This window comes from Drosophila subobscura, chromosome J (assembly GCF_008121235.1).
Source record: "Drosophila subobscura isolate 14011-0131.10 chromosome J, UCBerk_Dsub_1.0, whole genome shotgun sequence".
In the NCBI taxonomy this organism is placed as follows: domain Eukaryota; kingdom Metazoa; phylum Arthropoda; class Insecta; order Diptera; family Drosophilidae; genus Drosophila; species Drosophila subobscura.
Genome location: NC_048532.1, coordinates 9,765,103 through 9,783,837, shown reverse-complemented (window position 1 = coordinate 9,783,837; position 18,735 = coordinate 9,765,103). Strand labels below are relative to the sequence as shown.

At 46.7% G+C, this 18,735-nt stretch overlaps 3 protein-coding genes across 3 annotated transcripts in view; 2 read left to right on the top strand and 1 right to left on the bottom strand.

The window, feature by feature from the left end:
* The window catches only part of LOC117892964, a 43,770-nt gene that overhangs the window by 23,257 nt on the left and 1,778 nt on the right, over positions 1 to 18,735 (top strand). The window contains 2 exon segments of the mRNA XM_034799297.1: positions 15,318 to 15,558; positions 15,560 to 16,413. Of these exon segments, the coding sequence (XP_034655188.1) occupies positions 15,325 to 15,558; positions 15,560 to 16,405 (1,080 nt within the window). The 5' untranslated portion in view covers positions 15,318 to 15,324 and the 3' untranslated portion in view covers positions 16,406 to 16,413.
* On the top strand, positions 863 to 5,443 carry LOC117892968. Its single transcript, XM_034799301.1, has 3 exons — positions 863 to 1,172; positions 2,130 to 2,343; positions 4,905 to 5,443. Exons 1-3 carry the CDS (start codon positions 965 to 967, stop codon positions 5,065 to 5,067), a joined length of 585 nt encoding a protein of 194 aa, XP_034655192.1. The 5' UTR covers positions 863 to 964; the 3' UTR covers positions 5,068 to 5,443.
* LOC117892969 lies at positions 6,739 to 13,170 on the bottom strand. Its single transcript, XM_034799302.1, has 5 exons — positions 13,061 to 13,170; positions 11,009 to 11,185; positions 9,356 to 10,910; positions 8,503 to 8,623; positions 6,739 to 8,424 (listed from the first exon to the last, which is right to left on the bottom strand). The coding sequence occupies exons 2-5, from the start codon at positions 11,085 to 11,087 to the stop codon at positions 6,808 to 6,810; spliced, it is 3,372 nt and encodes a 1,123-aa protein (XP_034655193.1). The 5' UTR covers positions 11,088 to 11,185; positions 13,061 to 13,170; the 3' UTR covers positions 6,739 to 6,807.

Here is an 18,735-nt window from a genome sequence, read left to right as displayed (position 1 = left end):
GCTGTTGCTAGTCGAACGCTTTAAACTTTTGACCCCAAACCCATGCTAAAGTGTCCACAAAACAAATTGCTTCATTAGCAGCCCCCGCAAACCGCTTTTCTATATAGGAAACTTCACACCTCGTCCCACATAGACGGAAATGGAGCGACCGGCGAGGCAGTAAATGAAGTAATTGATATGCAAGGCAACACACAGTACAAAAAAATACAAAATTTAAACAGAAATTCCAAAAGGAAAACGAAATGAGCCAAGTCAAGCCAATGCTAAGACATTTAATGAGAGTCTTAAGGTGGCAAATTTCATAACTTTTAATAATTACACAGACACAAAAGAGCGACCAGAGAGCGGGAGAGTGAGAGAGCGCTACAGTAAGCACTGTCAGGCAAGCGAAGCTTGTTTGGCTAGTTAGGCCTTTGCCCGCACCTCACCGCTCCCCACTTTCACTTGTCTTTGGCTTCCGCACCAAAACTTGGTCAAAATGCAAAATAAACTTGGCCTGCAAAAAAAAAAGGATAGAACGTCGTTTTATTTACAGACTATGTGGATACCCAGTGATCAGACTTTATCATGTAATGGTTCCATAAAAGTAGATCCTCGTGGGATCCTCCATTTGTTTTGTTCTCTCTGATGGGTTCCCTCTGGCCATCAAATATTTACACGCACAAAAAATACCTCTTGCTACGACGAAAGCCGTCGGCTTTACACAACAGGTGAATTTTACACCTGGGGTTTGGCCAACTTCTCTCTCGCTCTGTCTCTCTTTCTGTCTCCTCTCTATATTTTGTTTGCGTTTAAAGTTTTGTCTTTTATGTTGCGCTTCGGCGGCGCCAAGCGGATCCCAGTTGGTTCAGTCAGTCAAAGACTTTAAGCGCACCAAGTTGCCTGCCGCTTGGCCAAATCAACTCGTTCGCCCGTGGATCTCGTCTTGGATTATTACACAACTATTCCGGCAGTCAGTGTAGCCATGAATCTCCGTTATATTTTCACTGTTTCGCTGGTGCCCACGCTGTGCGTGCTCCTTGTGCTGCTGCTGGATTATGTGGAGCAGGGCCTGGCCCAGAATCCGGACCCGCTCTTCGAGCTGCCCGTCCAACTAGTCGGCTTTCCGGTCATTGTGCTCTCGGTGCGCCTCTCGCAGTTCGCCAGGAAGTTGGCCTACTCCCTGAGTCCAAGTAAGTGCGAGGTGTGGTCTGGGCAGGGTCAGCCTTCTACCCCGCGCGTGAAAGTGTCTTGGAAATCAATATTTTTTATTACATTTCGGCTTTGGTTTCAAGTGAAAGTTACTGGTGGTTATGTTGTGCATAAATTAAGTGTTTTGCATTGTTGACTTGAGTGCAGGAATTTAATGAGTCAATTTACCAAATGTGGAGCCATCGAAAGTTGGATAATAATTTGAGTTTCTTTTGCATTGAAAGGTGCATCTCAGTCTTCCTTCTCAGTCAGTGCAATGTTCGTTCCGTGTTGAAATACTTTTGCCACAAAATTTCCATCAGCTCCCCACTGCTCTCCTTCATTCAAAACAAAAACTTACCACCCGAACTCAAATTCAGATCATGAACTTGTCACAGGGAAAACCACGGATGTTAATATTACATTATTTTGTTGACAAAGCAAACGCTCGACATTAACATCATTCCAATGAGGGGCATTCGCCCGTTAAAGAAACCCGCTCTGAGTTCGTGCACGTCCACTTAGGCGACAATTGAATAATCGGGTCAAGGCTGTCTGCCGGCTACCAAAATCCCCAACTACTGAGCAAAGCTGCGGCTGGAAGAGACCAATCCACAACAGAGGCGGAACCGTTAGCTTGTGCGTCGCTTAACGAAGCTTTCGGCGAGAGAGAGCGCGCGAGATGATGATGAGCTTTGAAGATGAGTAACCAAGCGAAATACTGTAAAACTCTCTGCATTGCTTTGAACTCTTCGTTGAACTGTAAAGCCACGCGCGGAAGAAGTGGGAGTGAGGGTGACTGAGAGGGAGAAGGAGAGTAAGAGTGAGTGCGGGAGGGCGCTTGAGTAATCAGCAAAGACAAAACGAAACTTACGTACTCCTCGCATTTGCTACACCCGTGGATGGCTGCATTTGTCATTCTCTTTCGTTTTGTTGTTCATTCATTCTCGTTGCCACAGGCACCTACAGGTCTCGCAGCAGACGCGACATTGCCCACCCGCTGGCGCTGGATGCCGAGCTGGCCCAGAAGCAGATCTTGAGCGCATTCGGGCCACGGGCCTGCATCCTGGAGGAGCCGTGCCGTGTGCATGCGTCACGTGCCGCGGGCAGCGACCGCCGTGCGCCCGGCAATGGCAGAGCCAAGCCGCATGCTGCCTGGTCGGAGGTCTTGAGGTAGGTCCGGATGTGGTGTCGTCCTTTGGGTTGCTTTAATACCCTGCAAGGTTGGACAAGGCTTGTGTAACTAATGCAAATTTATAGGTTTATGGTGGCATTTTACTAGCTAAAATATTCATTCATTTAAGGTAAAGTGTTTTAGAGAACATTTTTACATAAAAGGCTAAGCTTCTCTGGCAGGTGTGCTTCTCATTTTAGGGTGTTTTCCAGTGCGACTTGCTCCTACATTACCCACGAGTGTCTTGCTCCATTTGCTGCTCAAGTGCAGCGCTGACTTTATGGCTACTCCATCCCCAAACTGGCAGTAACAACTTGAACTTTTGTTGGTTCTGGTTCTCTCTCTCCCTCCCAACCACATCTTCGACTGAGAGTGTCTCCGATTGCATTGCTTATTGCTACGCTTGCGATTTGGCGCTGCTGTTGTTGTCATTTGGCAAATGAATGGCTTGTTTTTAGCTTGGCTAAAAATGTTTTCCAATCAATTTTTATTTGTCCTTGTTGTCGCTGATGCTGATGCTGTCTCCTCTCCAGATCCTTCTTCTTCTGCACCGATTTGCCCATTGTCATTGGCATTGCTAACTCATCTGTGCATAATTTAATGCATTTCCTTGCTGCCATGCTCCCCACCCTTCAGTTCTCTCTCTGTTTGAAGTTAAATGTGCATGTCATTGGTTTGGCTTTGGGTTTGAGTTTAGTTTTTGGATTTCAATTTGTAAGTTTACATAAATTTGTTCTTAACTTTTCCTGATGAGTTAGTTGCCCTCTGGCTCCCCTCCATTGTCATGGTAATGTTATGAGGAAGGAAATTATTTTGCCCGACCATCAAACGAAGCAGCCAAGGAGCTGCTGTGATTCATAATTAATGCGCTTGTCTCATTGCTACTTCTTTTCTTTGCTCGGTCCGTTACTCTTTCGAAGGGTATATTGTTAGTTTGGGATTAATTTTTGCTAGGCAAACGCTCTTTTTAGGGTACAAAAGTAAGGCAAGAGTACAACCACATTCGGTGCATTGCAGTTTCCTGCATTTTCATGCATTTTTTTATTCGAGTTTATGCAATAAAAGGGCGGATACGGATGCGAATGCGAATGCTTGGCATGTCTGACTGGTCAGTGATAGTAAAACATTTTTACTGTTGATTCCATTTGAGAAATATTTTAAGAGGAGCAAACAAAAGGCAAGATTAAAGAAAAGCTTCTTAGGGCAGGCTAGACCCTGGACCCTCGACCTGGTCAGACGTGTCCGTATAAGTAATAATTCCCATGTTCGGGCTACTTGCTGCTTGTTACTGTTGAAAGGGATTTTCCATTTTAATATTTTGTCATATTGCAAAAAGGTTTCCACATGCATCTGACATTTTCACACTTAATGTTTAGCCCCCGATCTCCCCGTTCCAACCCACAAATAAATGGCCAAAAGTTGTTTGGCCAACGTGTCAAGAGCAAATATTCAAAATTATTTTTGAAATGTTCGTCTGTCTGTGGCTGTCTTGGCAGCTACCCAGCTACCTCCTTCACCTTTGGCCCAACCAACTCAGATGTGAGTCGGACTCTGGCTCTGAGTCTCGCTCTCTGATGGTTTTTGTTTAGTTTTCGTTGCGCTGCAAATGTAATTGGCATTAGGAGAAGTTTTCTCTACTTTTGCCACGTTCCGGAGCCACGACAACGACAACAACGTGTTTTGTAATAATAAAATATGATTAAAGTTTTTGATTAAATTTATGCAAGTGCACAGTGGGGAGTGCCCAACACTAGTTCTGTTTGGTTTTTGGTCAGTTGTGTCCTGTTGCTTGTTTCCCCATTGCCACAGGGCCAATGCAGATGTGTTTCGTTACTGAGTTGATTAAATTATGCCATTGCAGACGTGTGAAATTTGAAGAGTCCATCTGAACGGACGCGCATAGGTGTGAAGCGAAAACAAAAATGAAAATAAATAGAAATGCAAAACACAAAGTAATCAGCAGGGTACACGCCCCAGGGGAGGATAAGTTTCAATGAAATAAATGGGAATTCTCACATGTATTTTTTCTTAAATATGTATATATTTTATGTTGTTAAAGAGTTGGTCTTAACTTTAATGCACATTTTAAGTTTAAAAATTGATTTTTGCAGTGCAATTCTTAGATGATATTTGAGGCATGTTTGCACATCATTTAATTTTAGATATTAATTGTAATTAGCCTTAAATCAATGCTTACTAATCAACTACTGCTAAAGAATTGCTTCTGCCACATTGGTAACCAATGAAACTCACAATTTTCCACCATTCTTAACCTTCTTGGCTTTGGGTTTGGGTCTGCAGCAAGGCATTACCCTCTTTATAAGTCGTATGCAACCATTACACAAATAAGCCAAGTAAAACCCACACCATTCGCTCCTGCATTCCCCCTGCATTCTGTGTGCTTTCTCCTCTCAGTTGGGTGGAAGATGTTAGAGTTGGGGACTGGGTGCACTCTGTTTTGTTTTGTGTACATATTACCCGCCTACTTATAAGTAATTATTTTTGTAATCCGCTTTTTGTTTCTCGACTGCAACAACCACCCAACCACTGAACCAAACAGCAACTACAAAGTGCAATCGAGCAACGATGGCGGGATGAAACAATGGTATCTGCTGTCGCTGTTCATCGGGGATGCGGTACGGGATGTGCCGCTGTGCAAGCACCTGGCCAAGCGGATGCCCTGTCCGGGCGTTGGACCCCTGCCACCGCCACAGCCACGCTGAGGAGCCATCCAACCATACAACCAACCATCCAACCATCCGGCTCCACATGAAGCTCTCGGGGCGGAGCTGCCTTCTCTGGGTACTCGAGGAGGCTGGAGACTGGAGCAGGCTGAGTGGAGTGTTGCGCCCGTAGTCAGTCACTCTGGACATCTTTGTTATACTCTCTCCTCACCATATCCACATGTATCTATGTATCTATGCTCTTTGTCCTTACTTCATTTCATCATTCCGTTGTACCTTAGTCGCTTTTAAGGGTTTTAATTTAAATGAACGTCCGCCGAACAGGCTTCGAGGCTCGAGGCGACGGCGGCATGTGTAGGCGCTTAGATTTACGAGTAAGCAAATAAATCAACAAAAAAGAAAAACCAAGCAAAAATCATCACCAAATTGTGGGTACAACATGCTCGGACATGGACAGTCTCCCTGGACTCCATGCAACTGGACAATGCACAGCAACTACAAAAATTGATACTCCAAAGAGCATGCAACAAAAAATTCGGTTGCATGCAGTGCCCCGTCTGCAAATTGTTGACACAAAGCATTAAGCTACAGCGAGCTGGATACCCTGCACTGATTGAGGGTCGTGGGCATGTGGGTGGAGTGTTGCTTATAAGAGTTCTAGGGTTGCCAGTGAGTTTCCAATGCTTTTACTTGTATTTTTCTTGGGAAAACTTCTGCGCATAGTTCGATTTTTCTGTTAAAAATAATCTCTCATTATATATTTCAATTTATTCCCAATCAAAGATCAGTCTGTAGTCGTTTCAGTTTGTGTTTTTACTTTCATTTCTACTTTTTCTTGCCAAAATACACAAAACCAACACTCAGGTCTCGCTCGGCCTCAGACTCCATAACCAGCGAACGAGACCCCTGCTACGGTTTGCCCCTTCCATGCACCCACTATTGTACACCCACCAGTGTTTCCCCCATTTATTAACCCAGCTGCATATGGTTTTGCATACAAACTGTCGTCGCTGTCGTTGCTGTCGTCTGTGTCGTTGCCGCCAGTGTCCCGAGTGCTGTAAATAAAATGAAACGACAGCCAGCAGTGGCAGTGGCAGCAAATGCTGCTTTGAGCTTTCGGTTGGCAATGACAACCCTGGCCGTCGCGTAAGAGTATGCTGCACTTTTTTGTTCGTGCACTTTTCGCATTTCTGTGTGATTTTCCCACTGACAAACGCTCGACCATTTGGGAAAACGCTGACGGAAAAAAGAAACAGCAGAAAGAGAAAATGTTGTCAGGGTTCGGTATGCGGTTCAGGGGGTTTCCGCTGGGTACTGCCTTTGGGATAAGGGTATGCACCGCTATTGTACGATACTGAAAAACTCAAAACCTCAAAAACTAGCAATAACTTTTAGATCTTTGAGGACATAAGATTCGGGAGAATATAAGCATGTGCCCTTGTAAATCCAAGATATCATTAATGGGTATCTCCAAGTCGAAGTACACGCCGCTGTTGCTTGTCTCTTTCTTTTTCTTGTTCCCTTTTCTGTTTGCGGGTTTATCACATTTAATTTTTCAAACATATTCCCTAGATGTTGCCGTTTTGCCGCTTGATTTATACAGCAATTCTCCGCTCAGAGCGTATTTCACTTGTTCTTTGATTGAATTGGGGTTTCTTTTTATTATTAATAAATATGTGCACTCCTTTAAATTATTAAATATTTACAGACTTATGTGACTATTTGTGTGGGCTGCCTCTCAGTGGGGTTTTGGTGCGAGCAACGCTTAGCCTTCGAACTCTAACCCGCCCTCAGGTAAACCTTGCTGCCATCGGGTCGTATGTAGTACTCATTGACACCCTGCGAATTCGTCACGTAAATGTTCTTGTCATCCTCGTATCGAGGCTTCTGACTTGGCCTGCTGCCATAACGATTGTCGCTGATGTAATTCGCATTGGGATAGTTGTACTGTGGAGCGGGACGCTCATTGGATGGGTCCCCAAAGCGCACCGTACTGCTGCTGGGCATGTACTCGCCTTGGTTCAGGGTGTTTGGTTGCGGGTAGTCGCCTGCCTCCAGGCGGTAGTGTGCACCAGGCCTGTGCTCATTGCTCAGCACAAAACGATCTTCCTTCTCCTCCCTCCGATCGCTGTATTCGTAGCTGGGCGCATAGGTGGGTCGATTCAGTATCTTTCCTTTGCGTATATAGCGCTCATAGTGATCGGGGAAGATGACTCGTGCTCCTCGCTGGGGTGGAGCTGCCTCTTCGTAGACTGCATTCAGTGGATAGCGCTCGGGTGCATCCCGAATTTGCTGTTCTCTCAGCTGAATCTCACGGATGCGTTCGACTTTGAGCTCGTCTTCTCTGACTCGTTCCGCTCTCAACTGTTCCACTCTGATGCGTTCCACATGCAGCTGCTCCTCTCTGATGCGTTCCTCTCTCAAGTGTTCCACTCTGATCATTTCCTCTCTCTCCCGCACTCTGATTTCTTCCTCTCGCAACTGTTCTTCTGCCTCCCTTTGCTGCTCCTCCCTGTATCTCTCCTCATTCGCTGCCTGCTCGTCCAGTTCCTCGTTGGTATCCCTGAAAACAATCCTCTTGCCGCGTCGCTTGTCCACACCGTAGTCCGCCTCGTTCAGGCCATTGGGCAGCACAGCCCGCCAACCCTCCATGAGAGCCAAGTGCTTAGCCTGTCTGACAGCTCCAGCTGCCTCCGCCTCCTCCTCCCTTTCCTGGGGAAATCTCAATTTGCGCTGGGCCGCATCGCGATTGAACTCGCGGATAATTTTACTCTGGTCGTTGCGCTGTGCTTCCGCCGGAGTGGCGTCCGGAAAGCGGATAGCCCCATCCTGATACTCCTCCTCCTCACTCTCAATGTCCTTGAAGTTGACGACGCGACCCTCGTCTTCGGGAAATTGCAGCACTCCAATCAGCTCGGTGTGGGCCTGGGCCGCCTCCGCCTCGTCATCGTCTTGGAACTTCACCATCCTCCCCGACTGCGTGTCCAGGCTGTCCTCCTCGTCGTGAAAGTCGACTGGCATCAGGCTGGCATCATCCGTCTGAATGGCGCGTTTAATTTCCGTTGGCAACAGGCTCCTCCTCCGCCGCCTCCTCCTGCGCTGGTACTCCACGCCATTCAGGTACTCGGACAGTACCTGGCTGAAGAAGCTGCCAATGCCGCTGGCAATGTCCGTGCTGGGTCGCTGCGTGGGTCGTGGTCTGGGTGCCACAGGTCGCGGTGTGGTGTACACCTGGCTCTGGCCACCTCCACCACCTCCTGTCAGGGCTGAGAGGATGCTGAAGAATGAACTTGCGCCACCTTCGCTCTGTTGCGCCGCCACCGGCTGCTCCTCCGGCTCGCTAAAGAACTTGAAGAAGCCCCCGCGATGATTGTTCAGATAGTGAATGATTTCCATCTGCCAGGGAGAGAGTGGGGTTTATTTTTAATAATCATTAAGCCTGCTTCACGTCTGAGTGTGCATTGCGGAGCTTACCTCATTCTTCGGACACTTTTCATAGCTCTGCAGGCAGCTGCGCTCTCCACCGCTGAGTCCCAGCAGGGCAGCCCGGCCATAGATGAGGGCGGGTGAGGCGACGGGAAAGCCAGTGAGGAAACTGTATGGGAAAGGGTGAGAAAAAAAAAAGGTTTGAGTGGAACATATAGAATTTTTATGTGGAAAGCTATAAATAGAGCAAAACCCACCCTTAACTGCTAAGCTACACTGGGAAAGATAGCTATTTACTGCACTCTGCCTACAAGCCCAACCTAAACTTGAAATCTGCTGTAGAAAATAGTCTCTTAGGAGTTCAATATCATCTCATTATGTCTGTCTCTACACCAAACTCCTTCTTTGGCTTTACCCCCATCTGTATCGGCTATTGGGTATCAGGGGGCAACAAACCTTCATCTCATTATATAACTAATGTGACTCCAGCTGCCATTGGATCTCATTTTGAGCTGCTTATAAAACTTAATTGACTCGAAGCCAAGAATTTTGGGGCCCAAGACCAAGCCAAAGCCAAAACAATTTCAATTTACCAGCGAAGTAGGAGGCTGAGGAGGGAGATGGTCTGCACTGCAGCACAACCCCCTGGAACGTAGCTCATTTAATGGAACAATCAATATGGTTTCGGGACTAATGAAGTCTAATCCCAGTTAACGCTTCGGTATGGCAACACGATGCCTGAGAGTACCCACCTCCCTGCCCAACCCCAGACTTAAAATGCAAATTTAATAATATTTACTTACAACTAAAGCCCCCTGCAAACTGAGCCGCACCTCTCCCAACTCTCTACCCATACAATATTCCTTCCTCCCCCATTTATTATACCCTTCGTGATACTCACTTGGCTATGGCTGGGGACGTAATGAAGCCTGGCAATTGGCCACGTAACGTTTGACCGGCAATCATCTGGCAGAGCACCTTGGGCACACACTCCAAATCGTCGTTGCGTGCGATGTTCTCCAGGGCTCTAATGAGTTGTGTGTTGGGTGGTCGTCCCTGCTGAGGCTTCTGATACTGATGCTGCTGCTGCTGGTATCCATTGCCAGCGAATGCGCCGAGTAGACTGCCTAATGGGCTGGATTGTGATTGGGAGGCTGTGCCGCCACCTCCACCTAGGAGAAGGTTCGTAAATTGCGGTGCGTACTGCTGCGTTGAGCTGAACAGCGATGCCAGTGTGGCCAGACCACCTCCGCCACCACCGCCGCTGCCCGACGACTGACTGGGTCGATATGTCGTTGGCCCTGCTCCAGGACGATAGTTGAACTGCTGCTGCTGTTGGTACTGGTTTGGGTACTGACTCGGTCGCTGTCCTGGCTGGGATTGCGGTGGCGGTATCTCACCAATTTGATACTCGTAGTAATTGTGTCCTGGTCTTGGTCCCTGTCCATGTCCCACTCCTGGCTGGGGTCTTGCCAGCGGCTCGTATTGATAGTGCGTCGGACTGGACCCTCCCAACTGAGACTGAGACTGGGGTTGGGCATACGATTGGCTCTGGCTCTGGCTCTGACTCTGGTAGCTGGGTGGTGGCCGCTGCAAATAATTATCAAAGTTGTTTGCATAATTAGACGTGGATGGTGGAGGCCTGGACTGGGGCTGGTACTGGGGCTGGGGCTGGTGCTGGGGTCGTTGGGCCACTGGTCGATTGTCATTGATGTCTTGGCGGTTGTAGAGCGGCCTTTCGGGCAGTGTTTGGGGCACAAAATTGGATGTCTGCTCGGCTGCATAGCTTGGCGGTGGGTAATCATGCGAATCGTATGAAATTTTATGCGACGCTGTGGTGGGTGGCGCTGGCAGCGCAGGCGGTGCTTTCGTGGGTCTCCGATACACCGCCGACGCGGGGCTCTCATCGAAGACATAGCCGGGACGCTTAAGATAAACATCGTCCACAAATCCAGGACGTGATTGCTGAGGCTGATGGCTGCCAACCAGCAGCGAGGATTGCACCGTGTAGACCTGATCGTCGTCGGGTTGTTCCCGCTGATATTGGATCACAGTGGGTGGAGTGGCTGTCTGCACATAGCCATAGTTCTGCTGGGTGTACGGATCCAGGTAGCTGACAATCGGCGTTGTGGGTATCGGCGTGCTGCCCAGCTGATGGTTGTAGCCCCCCGATGACTCTTCGGGGAATGAGAACTGCTTGTCCATTGCCGCCTGTGACAGCTTCAGGGAGCTGGGAAACTGATGCTGATAGTTGGGCGCCAAATAGCTGGGCGGATACCGATTGAGTCCACCGCTGGGCATCACATCCGAAGGCGTAAACTCCAGCATTTGTGAGGGTCGAAAGCCCGAGCTGGAGGTGACGCGTGCGGAGATTTGTGGCGGTGGCTCCTTGGTGCCTCCCTCGTTCAGCGGCTCCGAGGGAAAGAAGTTTTTCAACTTTACGGAAATGTGCTGCTCTCGGCTGCAAAACAAAGTGGAGAGGTTCAAGCATGTACTTAATGTTCCTGGGGAATTTGCATAACTCACCCGACATCATCCACGTTGCTGTCATTGCTGTCATTTCCGTTTGCGTTTCTTATGCACGACACGTTGCCGGCTAATACGATAATTAGAATTGCAATTTTCCACTGCATTTTCGGTGGAGCGGGAATCGTCTCTTGATGCTACCCAAACTCACGTCAGCAATTCATAAGCTTAAGGCAGCCAAAGTCCTTGCACGTCCTTTCGCCGACTGCAAGGAAAATCATAATACTCATAAAAACTTGCTGTCAACCGGCAAGAGAAAGAATTTCGCGCGCGACTTTGGCTCGGCAATTTCTTGCTACATTTGCACATAAATTTATAGATTTGTCTACCCCGTCCCGAGGGATGCACATTTGCATTCATATTAATGCAATTCTCACGTGCTCGATGGGAGTGCCCCGTACCCTTGCTCCTCGCAACATTTGTTTAATTCCGCTTTTTATGATTGCGCCGTGTTTATGCAGCCGCACGACTGCGACATAATATATAATCATATCCCATCATCATCGCAGTCTCTGTCTCTGGCTCTTTGCTCAAATTATTCGTATTATTGTCAAGTTTTATTTGGTTGGGGTTGGCGTTGACAGGCCTTAAAAGTTTAATGCGCGCAGACTGCATGCAGTTGCTGGGTTTATTTTAATGTTAGAGCAAAGTGTTGGAAGTTCTTTCTTTTGAGTGACTCATGGCACTACACTCTATCTCTACTGCCCCTTCAATACGAATTCCCTCTTGTGTATATCCATTCTTTCTTCTTCCAGTGAAAGTGTGGCTTAGGTTCTTTGTCGCAAAAACTCACTCGATCATCGGTTTATTGAATTGAATCTTTGGGATTGAGCACACACGCATTTCGCGTTAAAATTTCACCATCAATTATGCGCAGCTCTTTGGGGCTTTGTTTACCGTGTCTCATTTAGCGCTCTGTTCGAACCGCATTTACATTTAAACAGAGTCAAGGTTATTGTGTTGCTTTTTAGCCTGTGGAACACTCCATGTAGCGATGACGCACGGGGAAGTTTCGAAATGCTGCGACAAACGACACTCGAAGTCGAAGCTAAAGCTGCAGCAGCAGCATCTGGACTTACGCTAAGGGCTACGAAAATTTATTATTTATGTTTTTGTGTCATATAAAAACGACTATGCCAAATGTCTTGTTGCATATAAAATTTAAATTCCTGCAGACTGGCAACAGACCTTTCCCACAGCCAGATGTAATTGCAGCCAACAATTTTATGGCCCCATCCGTACGGATGCCAGCAATAGATAGGGGTCGGAGAGGGGGTAGGAAACATTCGAGCAAGTACTAGAAAATTGCATTTGCCGAGGCAACAGAGGGTGCCGCACTAAAAGGCAAAGACAGAGGCGGCAGCAGCATCGACAGACGTCAGTGGAAGTTTACAGCAAGGAATGGCAGCTAATTCCAGTGCAGTGCAAATGCAGCAGGTGCAAGGATCACAAAACTGCTCTGGTGTCGTTGCCACGCACAAGGGAACACAGGGAGCCAGCGAGGAGGCGGTGGCAACACGAAAGGACACTTTACGCTCGAGATGCGTTGCCCAAAATTGTGCGGGCACAAGACGAACACGGATACGGTTGGGACGTGTTGGGAATTCTTCCTTTCCAGCTTGTCAAATTACATAATCCACTCAACACTGGGGGGAGCACTGCCACTGCCAACTGCCACTACCCCTCCAATTAGCCTTAATGTCCAGGGCGTGCTGAGGTTCGATTTGAGTGTCTTGGCTTCATCAGAAAAAGCTCCAATATTCCAGAATTTAAGACAGTCCCAACTGGCAGGAGTCTCTGACTTGATTTGCATAAAGTTATGCCTAAAGTTGCCGCACTCAACACGAATACAATAATTTCTTTTGATTTGTTGCTGTAACTCTTGTTTTTTGCGCAATTCTCTTCTGGCAACGCAACTTTCTTTTCTTTTCTTGGCTCTTCCTGGCTCGCTGAGCTCGGAAATTGTCGAGACACAATTGCGACGCATTGTTTGGCTTTTCAATTGCGACATCTGCGGATGGGCTTTGATTTGCACACTTTCGGTTTCTACGCTGCGGGCTTTTCCCCGCCCGCCACTTACTCACTGCACTTTGAGCCGCTCTCTTCACTCTCTTCTGGTTGCCACCTGGGCGAGACTTCCGCTCGACGGCACTTTTGCTGATGCTCGAAACTAAACGAAACCGAAAGCAGGAATGAAATCGAAACTACCACAAAGTTCGGCTCGGTGCAGCTCGGCTCGGCTATGGTCTACTGGTTAACCGATACAAAAAAAAGCGAACTCGAATACGAAACGGGAATATGCGCATGCGCCAGCGACGTCTTTTCGGTTTTGAGTGCGGCGTTCGTTTGACACGCGACTCCAACGATGAGCATGCGCCAAGCCATGGTAGAATTACTAATAGGTAACGTCGTCTGAGTGGAAGCTTATTCACCACGCCTCTCAGCAGAGGCTAGGCTTGTGCTTTTGTTAGAGCGAGGCAGCGAAACCAGTGCTTGATCAGGGATTAACGGTGAAAGAGAGCTGGCAGGCAGCAGAGTTCGATGAAAGCACACAAAAAAAAGTACTTGGAGAAGTTTGCTTACGCCTTCATTCGTAAAAGAAAAAAAGAAGAAGAAGACAATGAAAAAATTCGTGCGAAATGTCGTGACGCGCAGAAGTGGTACCGCTTATTGTGAATCCGTTACCTATTAGTAGAGCTGAGGTCAATGGGGAGCCAGAGAGGAGTTCTCAGGTGGAATGAAGGGAATGTGTGAAACATGTAAGTTAATGCAAAGATATTTGAGAGATACAAGAAAGGATGAGCAATGGCTCTTTCGCTTGGTTTGCACTTTGGCCTACAATTATTTATTTATTATTTATTTGTTAATTTCCCAAAAGCTTGAAGATCTTCCACTGAGCCCAGTCTTAGTCTTTATTGAGTAAACTCTTAAGTGTTTCATTCTCTTTTAGCTCTTCTCTTATTGTTCCCCTTATTCCCCCAACCCTCTCTCTCGCTCTCTTTTGACTCGTGTTCATTCAACCTTTGTCCACATTATGTTATTAATTATACTTATGTACATTGGCATTACAACGACTAATGGGAGTATTTGTTACACTTTTGCGTGTGAGAAATGCCGAGTACAATGAGCATTTACAATCTACAGCTGTCTGGCTGTCTGCTGCATGTCACTTGTCCAGCCAAATGGCTTAATTATAATGAGCCAACAAGCAGCGGCGAGCAGCGAGCGGCTGCAAATTAGTCGTCTGAGATCCGCCGAGTGAAAGTTGAAGCCCAAAATAGCGGGCTAACAACGCGACTAACAAGCCGCAGAGCAACCCGCTCAGAGCCCATCTGAAGCTGAAACTGAAACTTCAACCTTAAGCGACTTGAGTTGAGTAATTTTCTGCTCTAGTCGGTCAGTAGCCAGCCCCCCACGCCGCACCGCGCCGCGCGGCTTTCTTTTCCAGCTGTGGCTGCTGGGAGCAGCGGACGTAATAATAATTTACACGTTTTATTGACTCGGGGGTGCCCCTGTCTCTTGCCTCTTGCCACTGCCTCTGAGGAGCATGAGGTAACCAGCCTGGATGGCAGATGCTTTGCTCTGTCTTCGACGGTCAACCGAAAGGGAAACCACAACCAGACTCAGAGAAGACTGTGGGCCGTTCCTGAATCTATGCCAATGTCTGTCATTCAACCCATTTATTTTTGCAGCTTTTTTGTGGTCTTGCAATTTGTTTACATTCGTCTGAGTTATGCAAAGCGCGAAATGCCGTCTTTGGGGCCATGATTCATGATTGATGATTGATGAATGGCAAAACATTGATACCGAGCATTTATATCCGCTTGAGTCGTGGGCGTGCTGAGGTGTGTTGTGTGACCATGAAAGGTCGCATTGGGTTGCCAAAGGCCGTTGATTCAGTCGAAGTTGGCAGCTCATAAAATTCACAGAAAAATATATAAGACTCCACACACTTGGGAGGTACAAATAATGCCTTAAATATATATTATATTTATCTATTGAAAAATGCATTTTGTCTTTAATTAATTATTTCGCACGAAACGGTAACAAAACATGGATTTAATTCATACAATTAGCAATTATTCTGTAAGCAAAGTGTGACCAGACAACACCAACCTATTGAACGGTAACACTGCACACAATCAGCTTTTCTCTGTTCTGTTGTACAAATTAATTATGTTCGAAATGTTGAGAGGTTTTTTTTAGGAAATTTCTAGCTGAAAGCCCTGAAAACATTTTGACGAGAACTTTTTTCGAGAGTATAAATTTTAGAATTGAAATTACTTTGATATTTTCATTATACTCCAATAATAATCCAAGTGCCTATTTATTTGCAGCTTCACCATGCGTCTAAAGGAGCATCCCGACCTAATATTCGATGCGATACCCAAGCTCTACGAGAGCACCACCAAAGTGCTTCTGACGAATCTCAGCCAGGTGCCTGAGCAGCTGAAGCCGCCGCCGCAGAAGTTCTGTCGAATGTACACAACCAGGCCACTGGCCGATCAGCTGTTGCTGCATCTGCAATGGAAGGGGGCCAACATTTCCGAGCAGGACTTTCATATCGTGGAGGATGGCAAAGCCCTTTCAGCTCCGCCTCAGCGATGGCAGGCGGCTGGAGGCCATGCTCTGTGCGGGGACTGCACTGGGCAACAGTCTGGTGCTGCTCATTCGGAAGTTGCAGGGCGGCAAGCTGCTGTACTTTTACTCGGCAGTGCAGCAGGACGATCTGTGTCAGGTGATAGCCAATCCCATGTTCCACTCATGGATAGCCCAAGGCACGGAGCTGCTGTACCTCAACCTCAGCGGTGCCCATCGGCCGCTTGTCCATGTGGACTACGATGAAGTGGCGGCGGACATCGAAAAGCTGCGCAGGGAAAAGAACTGCGTGGTGCGCCTGAAGCTGCCCCACTTCGGGTACGAGCCTCTGGTGCGGCGACTGGGGCACACTCTGCTCTACGGCCACATTCGTCTCATAGGGCAATATGCCAACAGCTACGCGGCACTCAGCAACGACCTGCGGCGCTTCGAGGAGCCCGATTACTTGGTCAAGGTGCACATTTTTGCCGCCGACGATTTTACCGTTCTGACCACTCAGTCCGAGCGCTTCGCTCTCCTGCCACTCGACTTGCTGAAGTGGTCGCCACAGCCCACGCGCATGAATCTCATACAACTGTGCAGTCTGCTGCGGCCACAGCACATCCAAGGCATCGTTCCCTACCACGCGACGGGCAATGTGCCACCACCGCCGGAGTACTTGCAACGCTTCAGTGCATCCTACTCGCCGCAGAAGCCCAATGCTCCGTTGCGAGCCCCAGCGGCGGCACTTCCACAGGCTGCCAAGAAAGTTGATCGTGTCATTAGGAAGAAAGGTTTCGATTTCTTGAGCGATGACGATGAAGCCGATAAGACCGACTCGGAGTAGATGGGCGAGTAAAGATTTTTTGTCTACTTTAAAAGCATTTATTTATTATTATTATTAAACTAAACCTTTGAGCACACTCCCGGCACCAGTCACCGCTTTGCTTTTCCTTCCATTCTTCACTCTGAACTCGTTCGTTCTTCACATGAAAGCCTGCGGAAAATTCTGCTAAAATGAATAAACATCTAAATGTTTTGCTCGTTGCGCACTACTCACGATTTGTATATTCATTTATCCATCATTTATTCATGCATTTAATATGTGATACCCGAGCCAAAGCACTGCCTTTGGCTGGCTGCAAGTTTGCGTAAAAAAGGTTGTTAAAATTATTATGAAATGCCTGTTGGCATGCACTAGACGGAACCCATTCCTGTTCCCCTTTCAGTTCCAGGGACAAATGACCACTTATCAACGTGTAATGAAATATGGTGCATCTGCTACCATAAAAGACAGCCATCCTGTATCCCATAGTTGGCGCCTTTTGTCCGTGCTCTGTCCGTGTCCTTGTCCGTGAGTTCGGCTTCCGGTCAAGCTTTTGTCGTGTGTGCTCTGGCATCTCATATGAATTATGTTGATGGGGGGGACTGTCCCAGACTGTCCTCTGTTCTCTTCTGTTGGGGAGCTCATTTATTACATTTTGGCTTTTTGACAGATTGCTAAGCGTAGTAACCGTTTCCGCACTAATTTCCGTGTCCTGCAACTATTCGTTGTCTGGTTTTTGGGCACGACTTCAGCTCCTGGCCCATCTCCACCATTAAAAGCCAAAAGCAAATTACTCATCACATCAACGGCCAGGTCCCCAGCATTTGCTTTTTATTATGTATGCCATGTAGAGGGATTTTAATAAATCGTTTGCTTCCATCTACGAGTGTCCATTCATCTTTCGTTTGCTCTTCCCATTCCATTCCTTGTCGACTCTCTCTTGGCTTTTATTAGTTTGTCAATAAAGTGCCAAAAGACCTTGATTATGATCGCCATATATTGCCATCCGTCTGAGCTCTCCAGATGATGGCCTCCAGGCTACGAATATTTACGAGTTTGTCCAGCTTGCCAATTCCCATATCATTTGCCAGATATGAGATTACTCATGTCCTTCCGTTCGCCATCCTTCTTAACCTTTTTGCACCAAAGACACACCAGACCATCGTCTTCTTGTGTGTGTTTGGCACCCCTCCTTCGGTTTATCTCCCTGTGTCGTCTGTGCAGTGACACAAGTTTATCAGTTTGTAGAGATGCGAAAAGCTGGTGGGCCTGGTACAGGGTCTGGGCACTGAGCAAACAGCGCTTGAGGCATATACTTTTCATGTTAGCAAACCTTTGCACAAAGTTAATAAAAATCAAACTGAAGAAGTTGTCCAATAAAAGCAGAATCCGAGAGAAATTTCACGAATTTCTTGTGCTTAGAATTATTTTATTTGCTAGGAAATAAGTGCAGATTATTAATTGAGAGTTAATATTTAAATGTGCATAAAACAAAGTCCCACATAATCAGCAAAATTAGCAAAAACCTCCATGATGTGTAGAATTTGTTTATCTTTAGGGTATAATTTTCAATATTTTATCTCATCCATTCCTAAAGTCCTCTGTCACTTCTTCACCATCGTGTACCCTTGCGCATCTCTAACTCAAGTACGCAAACATCTGAAAATATTTGTGGCAAATTTGTGTTGCAAGCACATGTACATAACATATACCCCCCAATACTGCAGGGAGTGGGTGACAAGTTTCTTACATTTGTGTGCATGTTTCAAGAGCCACTTACATCCATCCATGCCCATAGTACCTGTGTACCTGTAGCTCCCTTGTGCACCCAGCGACACCATCGATTTTGTGTCCTCTGTGTGCATTTTGTAATGAATTTTTAATGCATTTTCTGCTGCCCCTGAATATTACACACACACAACACTCAGCTCAGGCGTTGGGTTGGATCTATGGGGTTGGGGTCTGAGGCATATTCCCGCTTAATGAAATTAACTTTTTCTTTCCCTTTCACTTGGGCGAAAAACAGAAATAAGTAGATGCGCTTTATTTGTAATTGAATTACTTTTAAGTGGCTTTCGAGTGGCGAATAGTTAAGCAGGACACAATTTAATTAAAACCTTATGAAAACAAAGTCACTTAAAGGTGGAAATAAATGAGATGAGCTGATTATAAAAAGGTAATTTAATGGGACCATGAGCAGATTTATTATTTTGTTGTATTTTAGAGAGAAGAATGTTTAAAAGGAACTTGTTTTTATGCTCATAAAACATTCTCAATAGTCTGCAAATATCTAAAATTATTTAATTATAATTTATAAATGCTAAGTTCCCTTTCGAACATTTATCATAAAT

Coding starts and splice junctions, on each gene's coding strand:
- LOC117892968 (XM_034799301.1), top strand. CDS start 965: ATGAATCTCCGTTATATTTTCACTGTTTCGCTGGTGCCCACGCTGTGC. Junction 1,173..2,129: donor GGCCTACTCCCTGAGTCCAA/GTAAGTGCGAGG, acceptor TCGTTGCCACAG/GCACCTACAGGTCTCGCAGC. Junction 2,344..4,904: donor GCCTGGTCGGAGGTCTTGAG/GTAGGTCCGGAT, acceptor TGAACCAAACAG/CAACTACAAAGTGCAATCGA.
- LOC117892969 (XM_034799302.1), bottom strand. CDS start 11,087: ATGCAGTGGAAAATTGCAATTCTAATTATCGTATTAGCCGGCAACGTG. Junction 8,624..9,355: donor ACGTCCCCAGCCATAGCCAA/GTGAGTATCACG, acceptor TTTCCCATACAG/TTTCCTCACTGGCTTTCCCG. Junction 8,425..8,502: donor AAAAGTGTCCGAAGAATGAG/GTAAGCTCCGCA, acceptor TCTCCCTGGCAG/ATGGAAATCATTCACTATCT.